General features: G+C 34.2%; 1 protein-coding gene across 21 annotated transcripts in view; it reads left to right on the plus strand.

Annotated features, from left to right (window-relative positions):
* The window catches only part of LOC129744717 (muscleblind-like protein 1), a 302,890-nt gene that overhangs the window by 227,117 nt on the left and 59,400 nt on the right, over window positions 1-16,373 (plus strand). For 20 of the 21 annotated variants that reach the window (XR_008736979.1, XR_008736977.1, XR_008736978.1 and 17 more), the window contains 2 exons: window positions 5,909-6,079; window positions 13,450-13,800. Coding sequence is in view for 18 of the 21 variants with exons in the window: in XM_055737391.1 (XP_055593366.1) it covers window positions 5,909-6,079; window positions 13,450-13,800 (522 nt within the window). In the remaining 3 variants the exon portion in view is untranslated. The remainder of the gene's footprint in view (window positions 1-5,908; window positions 6,080-13,449; window positions 13,801-16,373) is intronic. The other variant, XM_055737401.1, reaches the window with a different exon arrangement.

Consider the following 16,373-nt stretch of genomic DNA (forward strand, 5'->3'; position numbering starts at 1 on the left):
CATGCAACATTTTTCAACTTCTATGGCTTCTAATACGCTTTTGCGTTAAAAGTTTTAACGTTGATGGGACATCAAATTGACGAAATCACAAAAATTGTTGATTTCGCCAGTTGTTTTAATATTCCTAAACATGCGATTTTCGCCTTGTTCGGAAAAGGAGTAACTTACAAAAAAAACTTTGTTTTCATTGAAAAATGTAATGAAAACGTTTGAAATTTTATAGTTTTTGATTTTGCAGTAGTTTTAAGTTTTGTTTGAATTATATTTACAGTTTGTTGCTGCCAAAAATGCTTTTATAAGTAAAAAAAACATACAGGTGCTGCATACATTTAGGGGTAAAAAATACTTCATTGAATTCTACTATCTGAAATCATAAAAATAAATGTTTGGATCATTAAATAATAATGTTATCAAACTCGTGATGCAAAACAATTAGTTTCCAGCATACGGAAACGAGATTTTCATTGTATCAATTTGATTTGCATTCTGTTCATCCTAGGTTACTTAATTGAAAAAAATATTTATTTAAAAAAAAATTGATGATTGTGCGAAAAATATTTTGGCCCCAACAGTGTTGTTATAGCATGATAAATGAATGAATGAATTTGTAAAAGATATCATTAAGCCAATCCGCCATACTGAGTGAAGTTTTACGAGGTGTCGAAAAAAGTAAAAAAAAATGTATATCTTTTGCTCGATTTTTTCGATTTTGTATGAGAATCAAAAACTTTAAAACTAGGTTAAAATGTGAAAAAGTATGTCATCACCATTTTGTAATCAATCAATGATAACCTCGATGACAGAATATTAAATTTGAAATTTAATAAAAATTATAAGCTTAACTCTAAACATGTATTGGATACTTGAGTAAAGATTCTTTTTTTTTAAAATTATTCACTGTTTATTTTTTTGTGCTGGAAATCTGATTTCTGGTTTTCCAGCAAAATTTTCAGCAATAAAGATTGCTGGGAAGATCAACAAACTCAATTGTTGGAAAAACAGCAATATTCAAACAGATTTTCTAGAAACCTACAAATGTTCTATTCATATTGATTTAATTTCAATTAAATAGTGCTTTTTATTCATATTTCTTGAAGTAATTTTTTTTTCCCATGCTTTGGTAAAAATAATTGGCTACAAAATTTAAGTTGCACAAACTATCAAACAAATCGCATGCTCTTCCTAAATCTTCAGCGGCTATCCGACCGGAATTTAAAAATTGAATTAGACTGTGAAATAAGAAACGCATTGTCAGCTTTCTTGGCAAATTCATGCTAAACAATCTACTTACCGCTTTATTCGCAATTAAAGCTTTTTTTTCCAATGGACAATATCGAACTTTGACCTTTTTCTTTTTCAATCACCGAAAGTTTACTCTAAAAAATAACAAAGTTCCGGAAAAAGAACATGTGCTGGAAAAGTCAGCAAAACAAATAAGGTTTCTAGCAAAAATAATGGAGTTCTGGCCGTTTCCAGCAATTTTTTTGCTGGATATCGAGGCAAAAATTTACTGTGTAGTTTAATGTTTAAAGTCTATTTCTCAACTCTGGTATAAAGCAATTAATTGATTTTTTTTTTAAACCGAATAGATGATAAAGTTTAGCTTTTTGTCAACTTGCATTCAAGTTCAAAGTTCTGAATAAACATTCTTTCTTGTTATTCACTATCAACAAAAATAAAAATTTTTATTTCATACTCATTTAATCTTGTTTTCAGTACCTTGCTCGAAAAAGTATTTAAAAAAAACTGTTAGTTTTTCATGGTAAGGTTTTTTTTATTTATAGTCTTTTATTTTTTATTTGATCCCCAATTTCAAATTCAGAAAATGTTTATATCCGAGAGTTTTCTCCGAACTCTGTGACTAAAGGAGAGACAAGGTTGCCGTAAATAAAATTCTGTGTTTTTGCCAATAAAAATTTCGATTTTATGTGATATCACCTAAAAGTTTTGCAATAGTTTTCTGTGACGGTATTTCCTGAAAAATTGGGTCTTTTTTCATTTTACTTTAGCATAGCGACAAACATTACTAATATAACCATATTTTTCCTATCTAAACTTATGAATCCGAAATTTATATTGACAAGAAAAATTAAAATTTTGGAAACACGTACAAAATTTAAAAGATCTGTGAAATTTGTTAATATTCTCTAAATTTGTCCTCAAAATTCTGTGAAATGATAGATTTTTCTGAGAATTTGGACAATCGAAAAGTGATTTGAACAGAAATTCTGTGTGAGTGTATAAATTTATCGCTAAGGTTCAAGTGAGCAAGAGGATATTAACGCTTTGCATTTCACAAGAAACCTCTTAATCTTTTTAATTCCATACTACGAAAACATTATTAATTCTTTATCAAGTATTCTATTTCCATGTCTTCTTTTCTACCTAGCTAATGAAAAATATTCTTTAGGTCTAAATCAGAAAACACTGGCTCCCAAATTTCAGGAAAATTATCGAAAAATGTATATTTTCAATTTTTTTACCCCTTAATGTATGCAACATCTTTTTGCTTTCACGCTGGAGGAACGACATAAAAAGAGGAAAAATACAAAACAGGAACGATATACTTCTCGGGATTGGTTTCTCTAAAGTTATGAATTGATATAAATGCGCTTCTTTGGTGTACAATATTCAGTTCATTAGACCAAAAGGTCCAGATAATTTGAAATTGATAATTAATATACATATCGTTCCTGTAGATTTTATTTCATATACACACAATCTGAACCTTAGTTTTTACTGACGAACTCAGTTGGATAGAAATATTGTGGAAAAAATCTCCAAACGGAGATTGGATGATATTATTTGAAATAATAATTGTCGTTTCAAAACGGCATTTTTTAATTGAACTTATATTTTCTTAAATAATAAGTATAAAGTAGGGTTACCATCCATCCCGCAGAAGCGAGACATGTCCCGCTTTTCCAGAAAATGTCCCGCCGTCCCGCTTTTTTCTCAAAGTGTTCCGCTTTTTTTCTAGGAACACTTTTGTGGTAGACTCAACCCTCTCTGATTCTACCACTTCTAAATAGTTGTCCATGCTTGTGAAAACGTTTCTTATAAAATCTCTCCTCGATAATTTTCAACTCCTGTAATTGTTTTCTAATCTTCTTTTATTTATTTATGATTTTCAAAAATAGAAATATTTTTACTTGAGGAAAATGACATTCAACGATAAGGCTGTAAAATTAAATAACACTTTTATGATGTTTTACTGACTTACACTGGAAAAACCTGAATATAGCCTCAATTTAAACACATTGGTTCAACACAGAAAATCATTCAAATATAATGTTTTTTGTGTTTTTCTTTCTCAAAATAAGCAGCATTTTTTCAAAGTTTATAAAAGACAAGATAAGTTTATGTCTTAGCATTTAAGGTTGCCAGATTATTTTCCAGACACATCCGAAACGAACGAATCCGGGCATTTTTATTAAAAAAATGAATTCAAAATTTTCAGCTTAAAATTTAGGCAATACCCGACATTTTTATCAAAATCTCGGGATTATTCATTAATAAACAAAAAGAACAAAATTGAAAATATGTTTCTTTCTTCAAAACACATCCGCAGATTTTTAGTCGTATCTTAGGCTTCCCAAAAACTATTCATGATTATTCAGACAAAACTTGCTCAAAAAGATCGCAAAAAGAAAAAAATATATTACCTAACTCAATCTAAGTTTTTTGTTCAATTTCCGAAATAAAGTGAATAAATCTGGGCTAAGTTCAGACTTTTTCATACGAAATCCAGGCAACCGAACTTTTCCTAAATTTTGTATCAAATATCCGGGCAAGTCCTGATAAAACCGGCCAATCTGGTAAAATTTGCTCAGCATCACTCTAACATCTTAGTCAAGGGATCTTTGAGCACGTTCTTGTTAGGTTAATTTTTTTTTAAAGAAAATATTTTTTAAGTTGTTTCCAAATGATGGTGGCTTCAGATGTTTCTCCGGAATCATAAAAAAAAAACCTTTGAGTGTAAAGTTAAGGAAAAAAAAAATTCCGGATAAAAAAAACTACAGGACTACCGAGCAAAAATAAACTATTTTCAATCAATATTCATTGAATGAATTAAATTGAATAAACTAGGGAGATGATCGAAAACGACTGTTCAGAAATTTAAAAACTTCCTTCAAATTACGGATTTTAAAAGAACTACAACATTTTCAACTTGTGTGTTCACAGTTTAAAAAGATGGAAGTTTTCTTGTAAATTGAATTTTCAAAACAAATTTCATTTATCTACATTTTATTACTCCCTATGAAATATTTCAGTTAAAGGAACTTATACATATGTATAGGAATGTTCATAAAAATAAGGTTTTGAAGAGTTTCTAAAATGTCCCGCTTTTTTCGACGATGTCCCGCTTTTTTGTGAAATGTTCCTCTTTTTTCGAAAGTATCTGGTAAGCCTAGTATAAAGTATTTGTAATGGTAGAGTTGATTTCGTTCGAACAAATGTACAATGTACATTGTACACATAGTTATTCCAAATATTCAACCGATAGATGTTTCGGAAAACAAAACCTGACTGTCATAGTCATCCAGAAGATTTGTGCAATTAAATTTCGAGCTTTAATTGAACGTAACTGAGTTAATTAGGCAACATTATTGATTCAGACGGTGTTGTGTAGGCATATAAAATTGAATCGAAAGCTCGATTTCACCTTCCTTGCTAAATATAGTTATACCGGGAGCCTGATAGGAAGTCATTGGCAGTAGAAAATGAACAGAGCTCGAAACATCGAGCTCTCTGAAGATGCCGGCAGGCTGGAGTATAGTACACATATTGAACCAGATATTCCACAGAGTCCAATTGTATGCCATTCGAAGGTAGCTTTCTCTATTCAGTGAAAGACTAAGAGGTTTTCCGGTGTAAGTAACAGTGCAGTTATTCGAAAGTCATGAGTTGTGCAGATATACAAGTCTCATTGCCTCAGTATTGTTTGGTACCGGAAACAGTCCTGTGAGATGTTACGACTAGATAGCAGTATGTTACACAGCGAGCTCCCCGATGTAAATCTGATAACAAGCTGGAAAAATAATAAATTCCGTTTCCCATCCTACAATTTTCCCGAACCGGAGGCAAGCGCAAATGGGAACACAATTGCTCCAGCATCCCACTTTGTCTTTACTTTTCCACGGAGCCTGTAAAACAAACACCATGCGTTGGCAAAATGAACTCTACACTGTCACTTATCGCCCGTCATAAATCAGCAACTCTCTCTTAGCCTTCAAATGAACGGAAACTAAAGCCAGAAGAGGGAAAGCGACACAAACTGTACAAGAAGCTGTACTAGTGGGTACGCAAACAGAACATCAATTTGTCTGCCGCCAATTCCGAAAGACCGTTCGCTTCGTTGTTGGATTGTACGAATTGTGCGTTTCCCCAAACCAACTTCCCCTATACCTTGCAGTGGCCCGGAAGGACCTTTCTTATCGATCTGTTGCAATCTAAAGTGAAGCAGAAAGCTTGCCTCTGCCTTGGCAACCAAACGAAGAAGAAAGAACGTCTTGATTTGCTGTTTGTGTTGTCGGATTAAGCGGATCTCGGCCGTCCAAAATGGGCAGCGAATTGCTTACGGCCATTTTAAGGACACAATCCCGGGCTCCTACATAAATTACCAGTGGGCTTTCCTAATGTAGGGCTCTATTAGCCATTTTGTGCCGTAGGCAGTACTATAAATGGTAACGAGGAGAAGATTTGGGCGAGGATTTATTTCCGTGTTTGGGTCGGTTGGCTGGATAAATTATAAAAAAAAATATTTTTGAGGTTATTCCGAACGTTTTATAAACAAACTGCCTCCACTCTATGGAGCCATCTTTCAAATGTTGACCCATCGTTTTCCAACAAATCTATCCGCGCTCGTATCTAATGAATGTTTTATTTCTTCCTCTCCCCTTTCCAGGGTCGCTGCAATCGTGAGAAACCACCGTGTAAATACTTCCACCCTCCCCAACATCTTAAAGACCAGCTGCTGATCAATGGACGGAACCATTTGGCCCTGAAGAACGCCATCATGCAGCAGATGGGCATCTCGCCCGGACAGCCAGTGCTACCAGGCCAAGTGCCAACAGTGGTAAGTAGCCTCTCGTTCCCCAAAGATCAACAGCGTTCGATTTCTGCGGGTAGAAAGAAACCCTTAACAAGCGAAAGGAAAAAGCTCGGTCCTAAATTGGGTAGATCAACAAACACGGCTAAGAACCGAAAAAGCGAAATCTTTGAAAACAATACTTTTTGTTTCGAACGAAAAAAAAAACCAAGAGAAATCCCAAAGAAAAACAATAGCCATAACGTACCGGAAAGAAAAACAGAGTAATTAAGTTTTCTTCCCCGGGTGGGATTTATTTTTTCTTGATCCCTTGCTCTCAACTTAGCTACTGAAAGGCTAGACCACCCCCTTCTGAATTTTCCTTTATCATTTCCCTATTTCTTCGATTGATGCGCTTTTTGGCAGATTTTTTTTTTTACAATGGATTTTAGACCAATTTTTATGTTCCAATCATTCATACTTCATTTTCATCGAAAGTAGAAATCGTGTATCTTACTTTAGAAGAAAAAAAAACCGTATCACTTCTCCAATCATTGTCGAGTCCAGAATCGATTCCTGGAGTTGTTCCCCTTTTATCATTTTAACATCATTATTATCATGATCAACTAAAAATTCATCACACCGTTTGGCCACTGCTGCAGCATTGCTCGCTCTTTTTCCTCAGATATAAGTCAGTTGTATTAAAGATAGGGAAGCAGTAGCAGTACATACTGATACTAGTTCCAACGAAGTGATATCTAAAAGAAAACAATTGTCCAGTTTATAAAATTGAAGAAATCTATTAAAAAGAAGTAATCGACGACTAAAATTTCATTTCTTATGAAACAGACTAGTTGTGTTTCTCAGAAGGGGATTAAACGTTTTGAGAATACAAATAATCATCGGTTGGAAAGATTTTTGATTCTGCAGTTCTTAATTTTTCTTGAAAAACATAAAACTTTCCACGAACTTTGATTTCTCAGAAATCACTTCTACTATGTTTTTACTTCGAATGTAAGCAAAGTAAAATAAAATTTTCGAGGTACTCTAATCCGACCATCATTGAAACAGTTTTTTTTTTTGAATAATTGTTTGACAAAACTATCAAGTAAAATAATAAACAATAGAATATTCCAAAACTCTAAGAAATTGTTATTGACAAACCCTTCCAAAATGAAAGAGTCTGTTCATCCAATATAACGCTAATCCATTCTTGAGTGTCAATATGACACTATTGGAAGTTTGACGCCTTGTAACTTTATTCGGGTGCATTCAAATAAAAAAATACTTTGTGGACCATCAATGAATTCTCTAATTTTGAATCATTACCCTGGAAGCCCTTGAGCGTCAATTAGACGCTCCACGCTTAAAATCGCTATAACTATTTTTTTTCGCCACCAATTTTTACGAAATTCATAGTTTTGGAAACTTCGTAATGTAACTCAAATACGTTTTTCAGACAATATTGGGCTACAACACTTTAGTTTTCCGTTGTTCAAAGTCTAAGAAAAAAAAATCCGAATAAAACATGCTTCGGAAAAAGACTGTAGATCAGCTATGGAATGCTAAAAAAAATTCACTTAGTGTCCAAGAAAGCTGAAGCTAAAAATTTAACATAAGGAATTATTTTTTTGAAATTTTTTAAGACCATGGCCACAAAAAATGTAAAAAAGTGTTGTAAAAACCGTACTTTTTAATCAATGAACCGTCAGAATTGTTTAAGTCACACCAGATAAATTTTGAAAAAAAAAAGATTAAAATGATGACGTAATTTGGCACATTTTTGCATTTTTAGATTTTCAAAATATGAAACATAGAATTTATGACGCATTCTCAAAGGTATCTGTTTTTCAATCATTTAATCAATTGCAATTTCTCAGATTTTCTAAGACATAAATACAACTTTGAACTGGATTTGAGTACATTAACTCGAGATTTCCGTATAGCTTCTAACTTCAGCTTTCTTGGACACCAAGTTTATTTTTTTGAGCATTCCGTAGCTAATATACAGTCTTTTTTCCGAAGCATGTTTTTTCGGATTTTTTCTTAGACTTCGAATAATGGAAAACTGAAGGCTGTAGCTAAACATTGTCTGAGAAACTTGAGTTACATTACGACGGTTCCAAAACTATAAATTTTGTAAAATGGTTGGGGAACAAGCGAGATGTATTGGTTTTAGTCAAGAGTGTCAAATTAACACTTAAGGGACTGTAAGGGGTAAAACTAAGGGACGAATAAGGGATAATATTAAAAACACTAGACTGTTTCAAAAGAATGTTCCGGAAAGTGAATAATCCTAATCAGCCAAATCAGGTATGGTTAAGTGGATGAAAACGTACTTTCAAGTTGACTCATGAACAAAATGACCCTCAACTTTTGCTGAAGTCCTAATAAAATGTGAATGGAAAATATATCGATTGATTTTACTCCTGAGTTTATGCATAACTGAACACATTTTTATAAGTAGTTTATTTTTATCTTTTCGTAGATATTCAAAATCAAAGGATTTTTCAGGAAATAAGAACCAATACATCTCAAAGGTGGGATAACGAATATCGTCAAAGACACTTTGAATGTTTGAATTTAAATTACCAATAGACGGAATTAAAAATTAAGCGTCGGCTAAATAAGCTGACTTTGACAAAAATATACCAAAAATATTGTTGAATATAATTACTTGTACACCCCCAAAACCCAATTTTTTCCCCAAAAAAATGCACTGAAGTTAAGATTTATGATAACAAACAACTTCTTTTTTACGAAAAACTTTATCGTTGAGAAATTTTTTTTTACCATTTTTGCATTAATTGCCTAACCACAGGGGCTTACTTACTCAACCTACTTTCCAAGAACATTTCGGTTATACTTCGGCAAAAAGAAAGAAATTAATGTACAATTTTGTCGATTTGATGTAGTTTTTTCCTAAACCCACCTTTAGACGAGGTTCATCTCATCTACTTAACTTAAGTTTTTTTTAAATCAATTTAGAATAGTTACAACTCTTAGACTTAACTGAAGGTTGTCAGATTGCCCGGTTTTATCGGATATTTTATTTAAAATTTCGGAACAATCCAAACGGGGGAAATATATAGATTTTGCCCGGAATTATACCATTTAGTAATTTGGCAAATCAAACAAAAAACAAATTGTGATGTTATTTTATTTTATTAATGCTTCTAAAACTAATTTTTTAGAGCATGTTTTATAAAAATAATCATGAAAGGTTTTTTGAAAGCCTAAAATACGATTTAAAATCTAAGTTTTGTTTGTGTTATAATTTTGAATTCATTTTTTTTCTTGATTTTTGTTGATAATTTCTGGGGTTTGACAAAATTCCTTCAGATATTGCTCGGATTTATGGTCAATTTGTTAAAACAAATGCCCGGAATTTGCCAGATTTTTTATTTAAAATTGTTCGGATTTGTTCGGCCCGAATACGTGCTCAAAAAGTTCTGGTAACCTTAACCTAACTGCTTATAAGTTTCTTTGATCGAATAATACAGTGACCAAAGATTTCTGGAGCTATTAAAATGATTTTTTATTCCAAAAATAGGTCTCTTTCCAGTTTATTATGTTTTTAAGCTTCTTTTAAGAGTAGCTTTCAGAAACTGCTGTCAAAAAGTTTTCATTATCATGGATTGTAAGATTAACATGTTTTGAGACTTTTTGTGCAAAAATTAAGTTGAATTGATGATTGGCTTTGGATTGCACTATGGGGTTTGAGGCGGCAAAAAGTCTAAAACTGAATTTAATTATTTTTTTATTTACTAGTTAATAACTCACTTTATTTCCAGTTTTTCAAGTAATTATCTTGGATACTGAACGCACCACAGACTTTGAAAAATTGAAAAATTTATAAGATGAAAAAAATTTGAATCAAATTTATTTCTATGGAAAACATTTTTTCTTAGATTTGAAGTACACCTTATAAAAGCTTATGTTAAAAGCTTTCATTTGAACCTAGGTCAGGCAAATAGAAATTCGCTGCCGCATTTTTGCAACATTTTTTACTTTCTGACAGAAAAATGAGCACTTTTTGAAAAGATTTGTAATCGTTTATGATAAAAATTCGTACCGGAACCAAACAAAATCAACAAAGCTATTTTTTTTATAGATGAGGCATTCTCAGTTTGGTGAAACTTGTAAACTTATCCAATGCAAAACTCTCTTATTTAAAGACTTAAAAAAAAGTTTTAAGAATGATCATTCTAATGAAACAAAATTGCTCACTGGTCGGTGATTTAATCAGATCAATTTGACGTTTGAGCGCCCTTTTTTTTTTGTTTTTTTTTTATTCTGTTTTCCACCCCTGGATTTGAACCATTTAAAATTTTTACACACTAAATTGATCTATGATAAAAATGAGTAAATAAACATTTTTTTTTTCAAAAGTCAAAACTTTAAAGCCTTGTAAAAAAAGCCCCGTATTGCCCTATACTCTTTTCACTATTGAGATCTAGTTTAAGGTCCTAAAAATACAATGAAAGAGACTTCAGGCACCCTTAAGCACCGATTTTTTAGTTATAGTCAAATAAAGCTGAAAATATCTTGCAAACGGGTAATTTTTACCCATTAATTGGATAAATGGGTATAAATTCAACAAAGTTGATGTTGGTTTGTCAAAAAAAAAAATCCCATGATTGATCAATCATTTCATACATTTTTCTCTTGAGTTTCATGAAATCTCTTGATGATATTAATCGTTCAATGATCAATTAGTCCAAAACACGGCTTTCAGAAGAAATAAAGAGAAGGTCAAAAATAACATCAAGCATCCTACTTTATAAGTTGTTTATAAACAATGTTGATATGAATTTAGCTAATGTTAGTTAAAATAGTCATTTTCATACAAAATCTTTAAAAATAACGAAAGAATCCATAACACCTAATCATACTTTTTGCCACCTCATTGTATGGAACTGCCCCATAGTGGATTGATGCCGATTTAGGTAAACGCTGGCCGTCTAAAGGCAGGGTTGGCTTTGATAGGGTTAAGGTGTGTTTTCTTTAAAGCAGCCTCTTACTTAAGAGGTGAAAGTAACGTTCATTCGACTTTTTTAATGTTTTTAATGTCTCCTTAGGGGCTATGAATCCCGTAGCTATATTAGTTAGGATAGTGGACTTTCTGTAGCAAGCTACAGATTTTGGATGAGTACTCGTTTCCTTTGAAATAAAAAAAAAATAGAAAGTGATATAATATTTTCTAAGATCAAAAACAAAATGTTTGTCTAATAAATATTGAATCAAATTCCTCAGAGATTTTGCCTCTGACTAGAAGTTCTGAGGATGCATTCAAATAAAGATGAGTGTCTTTCAAATGACAACGTTTTCAAAGGTTATGCACGCTCTCTTTTTTCTGTGTTGAACCAATGCATAGCAAGGTCGACTTGAATGGTAGAACAAAAAAAAACAACCAATTGTTAGTCATGAAGCTTCATTTAAACTTCTCCCCTGGCAAAGCAAGATTCTACTGTTCCCGACCATTTCGTTCGGAAAGCATGAAATTTGCCTCTCAATCTCCGGCAAAGTGTTCTTGCAATCCCGACTAAACAATTAAAAGTTGATGTCCATTAAAATGAGAAAGTGCCTTCTTGTACCTGTCGACAAGAGGAGGGAAATTTCTCATCATCACTGTGCTGCTTCTCCGGAAGCTTGCCAACAAACGACGAGTTCCATTGAAGACCATGCTCTGTTAGGTTAGGTTCTTATGTTTTCCCAACCTCGAGCTTGCCGAAACACTAATGAGTAAATGAAGGTAGAAAAAAGTGGCAAGCAACCGCCCACCAAGAGCAACCAAAAATGACGGGCACTTGAGAACAATTGAAAAGTGCTTGTCAGATGGGGAGGAAGTACCCTTGAATGTTGCTTTTTCATGTATGCTAATGGGTTGTGTTAGTTCGAAGGTGCAAAAACCAATGGGATTTGAATTTTGTATGAGATAAACGTAGCCGTTTGAGTAAAACCAATGAAACTTTGGAAAAAGTTTAATCCGATAAAACATGTCCTTTTAATTATATCAATTTTAAGCAAAAAGTGTACACTTTTTGGCATTGTTACACAGGGAACTTTGGCTCTCATTGTAAAATTAACTTTATCCCAGCTGACGAAACGCCGTTTTTGACTCAATGGACCCATTCATTTGCTTTTCAACAGCAACAGCTTGAAGGAAATTACGGGGAAAAAAGAAAAACTTGACAAAGCCCATTCAACAGCCTACACTTGGCGAAGTAGAACTCAAAGTAACAAAGTCCCGGTAGGCAGCTCTCCCGAAAAGTGCTTCAGCTAAAGAAGAGAGCGCGTCCAGCAACCCGAAAAGCGGAAAGCGGCCGACACGGAAAGTGTTCCTGTACGGAGTGAAGTTTGCGGTGGGAAGCAACCTGGAACAAATTTCCGTGGCAAAAGTGGCAAACGGAACGCTGGAGAGCGGCCTCAAGGGCTGTTGACTGCCGTGCTTTCCCCCTGAAAGGAGGATGTTATTTTGTCGAGGCGAGAAAAGTGCTGTTATTATTAGGCATGAATTGCATCTTTCCTGTTCCTGCCTGGGGAAGTAATTGTTGAATGCATTGCTAGTTTCGGATGGGAACTGAAGCGGTGGTGCTAGAAAATGTTATCAAAGTTGCGACGAAGTTCAATGAGTTCCATAAACAATTTAAGATTTAATTAAATTGATTAAAATTGAAGATACTAGATGTAGAGTTGCATTTAAAGCTTCAAATATGAGACCTAAACACAAGATTTTTGTTTTAGAAAGTGATGGAAATAAGTTTTAGTGATGAAGAAATTTCTTTTCTAGTGAAATTATACTAAAAAATTTCAAAATTATCGACAATTTTTAAACCAAAATTTTGGACAAAATCGTTTTTAATCCAAATTATTTTATTGCCTACCCAAAGGCGCATAACTTTCTGAACAACTTTGAACTAAACGTAGTGTTCATTCCGGCGTTTAAATTGATTGGTTGATTTAATAATTCTCTAATTCTTGTGTATTTAATATCTCACGTTTTTAAGCAGCAGTTTGCAAATCGAATTCAAGATTTTTTGGGTATTTTGATACAGAAAAGTGTACGAAATTCTTTTCGCCAAAGAAGGACAAATCTCTTAATTCAAGGATACTTTTGTTAGGAAATAGCCGTCATCGATCTTTAACTCTCGGCAAATCTTCTGTAGGCAATCAAAGCTTGATTTTGATGATTTTGTACAATCCGCTTATTCAATGCGTGCCTTTATGATTTCACATTCCCTCAACTCACGTTCTCTCAAACCATTTTTCGAATGGTCTTAACCAATTTAGTGGAAACGAACAAACCACGATTAAGTTCAACATGTCTGCTTTCTTTAGTTTGTGTTGAAAAACAATTCCCAATTTAATCTAATCGAAATCATATTCAACCTTGATCTGCCCATCGAAATCAACAGAACGGAACAACGGCGATCGCGACTAATGGAATTCCGCAAGGGGCAACAGCTGCGGCTCTAGGGTTTACGATTGCCTGGGGCGCCCATCATCCGCCCTACACTACGTATGTGGTCAATGGGGCGGCCAACGGATGTATCCCGACGCCGGCCATCTTGAATGGAGCCACCACAACGACTGCCCCGAGCTGCCTCACCACCTACAACACCAACAACAACAGCAGTATCATCTCGAGTTGCAACACCTCCTGCCACACCACGACTTCCACAAGTTCGCCACCCCTGCAACATCACCACAACAACAACTACATCAGCACCAACAACAACAATAACAGTCCGCCGGCAACCTGCAAAGTAATTACTACAAAAACATTTCCTCTCATTTACCCTTTTATGGCTATGAAGTTTTCGTTTTTGAAACCGTGTACTTTTACCATGAAAAACGTGTTTTTAGAACCAGTGATTTCCTTTCCTTTTCTTAGTGTTGCTCATGTTGCCTGACCACATAGGTTTCGTGATTCTTGCTATGCAAGTTTTATCGGTTCCTTGCTTGCTCGAAAACAAAAACCAAAAAAAAAAACCAATCAATTCAGCTGTTCATCCATGCTGCAGCTGTTGCAAGCCAGAAAACACCCAAGCAAAAATGCCGAAAAACATTTCCTTATTTGTACCTAAGTTATGTGCGTGTGTCAATGTTGCTCGAAAGTTTGAAAAGTACAAAAAAAAACAAATTTTAGTTATGTTTTACTGTCGGAAAATATGCATTTTCCGGCTCCCGGTAGTGGAATGTTTCGTTTTCTCTGTAGCCAGTCGATGCTTTTAAGCTTTCTTCTGTTTTTCGGAAAACACTTTACAAAAAAACCAGCTCAATGCTGACCATCCGAAAGCCAGCCTGTTCTATGGAGTCAAAACCTCAAAAAGGTTGAGCGCCTCCTTCTCGCGTAAAGTTCACAGTCTCAAACACACTGCTGGCACCAGCGCTAGTCAACCAGCTGCTTACGCGAGGAACAAGAACCAAAAATTGGTCCTAGTTCTCGCTAGAGTTTTTTGTTTAGTCCAGAATCATTTGCGGGAAAAAACGAGCCAATGCTGCTGCTTTGCGCCAGATTTGAACGCGTCGTCCATTCACCTTCTCCTGTCTCTTTGACTCTGTACTGCTCATCTTATGTATCATGTTATGATTGATTATTTGGTACTTTTTTTCCTCTGATTATTTCGATTATGCCTGTCTGTTTGATTAAGTGTGCGAAACAAATTTTTATTTTGATTCGTTAAAGTGTGTTATTTGAATTTGTTGAATTTATCCATTTTTTCTCGTAGAATACTTTTTTCCAGGTGTGTGTGTCATCAATCTTTTTTCAGCTATGTTTGGAAATCTCTGTTTAAATATGTGTACTACACATTGTTTAATCTAAAATTTACAAAAATATCGTTCTTGGAACTATAGGTTCAAATAATATAATGACGTTGAAAAGCTAAGAACATAATTAATCAATTATTCTGGCAGCCTTGTCAGTAGTTTCCCGAATTTTTGGGGCCCTCATAGTTCTTCCTGTGATCACAGTTTTGTGAAAACCCGTTTCTGGTTTAAGCTTAACAGAAAAAAAATCCTCAATAATGTCAGGCTTTGGACACATATCCAAAGTGATCTGAGTTGTAATGTAATATAGCTATTTTCACAATTTCTAAACATGTTTGCCATTTGTTGAATGAAAGTGGAAAAGAAAAACTTTTTATTAAAGCCAGTCACAAATTCCATCAGAGCTATCTTTTTGTCTCCAGCACATACTGCTTTGGGACGATTTTAACCACATTTTTTTTGGCGTAAACACTACTTTACGGTCCAAAGTTTTGTCCACCGTACCCGGTTTTCGGCCATATTTTTTCTTGTCCACGAAGCTGCTTTCTCCTTCGTACTTAGAAATCTAATTTCGGACCGCTTTTGCCTACTGACTCATCGAAACGGTGGGAAGATTACACCATTTGTGCATTATATTTTTGCGCTTTTCCGGGAAAATGCTTCACATTTTCACGAAACTTATGAAAATTTGAGCTCACTGTACTCAGAGTTTTAAATTAAACTGTAAATAACAACACTCAGCAGAAATCAGCTGTTTGAAGGTCATCTGGAATAAGCAGGGTTGTTTCAAAATCGTGCTTAATCATAATGGAACACCCTATGTTAAAGTCTGTTTCACATAGAATCTGGTCGGATAAAATAGATCATTTCTCCGCAAAGAAAAAACGTACAACAAAAGTAAAAAATGTCATTTTGTAGGGTTTTTATTGCACTTTAAAAGAAAAAAAATACATACAAATCATTCGTCAGCTTTTCGGATGAATTTTCGAACTTTTTTTGTGATACCACCCATCATTTTCTGCACACTACCGCTGGTAACCTCATTCGCCATCTTGTTCCACCACTTTTCCATTTGAGCGAGTTTGTTCATGGTTCTGACACATTTCTTCAGTTTGCCCTTAACTATTGCCCAATATTTCTCGATGGGACGAAAATCCGGACAGTTTGGTGCAGTGATACTTTTTTCAACAAAATCGATCTTGTTCTCCTTATAACTCTTAACGACATCCCGGCTGTTGTGGCAGCTTTCCAGGTCCAACCAGAACTTCACCGGACCTTTGTGGGACCGAATGAATGGAAAAACCCTCCTCTGGAGACATTCTTCTTTGTAAACATTTCCATTAATTGTGTCCCCAGTGATGAAAATCTTAGTCTTCTTTCCACAACTACAGATCCCTTGCCAAATCATCAACTTACGAGCAAATTTATCTGCGAAAACAAATTTGAATCTACCCGAAACATTCCCTTTACGCTTCGCAAGGTAAAATTTATTACCGGGTATTTATCCAAAATCCATTTTGACGTAAGTTTCGTCGTCCATCAAAATGCATCCGTTGTACTTGGTCAA

Source organism: Uranotaenia lowii, chromosome 2 (genome assembly GCF_029784155.1).
Source record: "Uranotaenia lowii strain MFRU-FL chromosome 2, ASM2978415v1, whole genome shotgun sequence".
NCBI lineage: Eukaryota > Metazoa > Arthropoda > Insecta > Diptera > Culicidae > Uranotaenia > Uranotaenia lowii.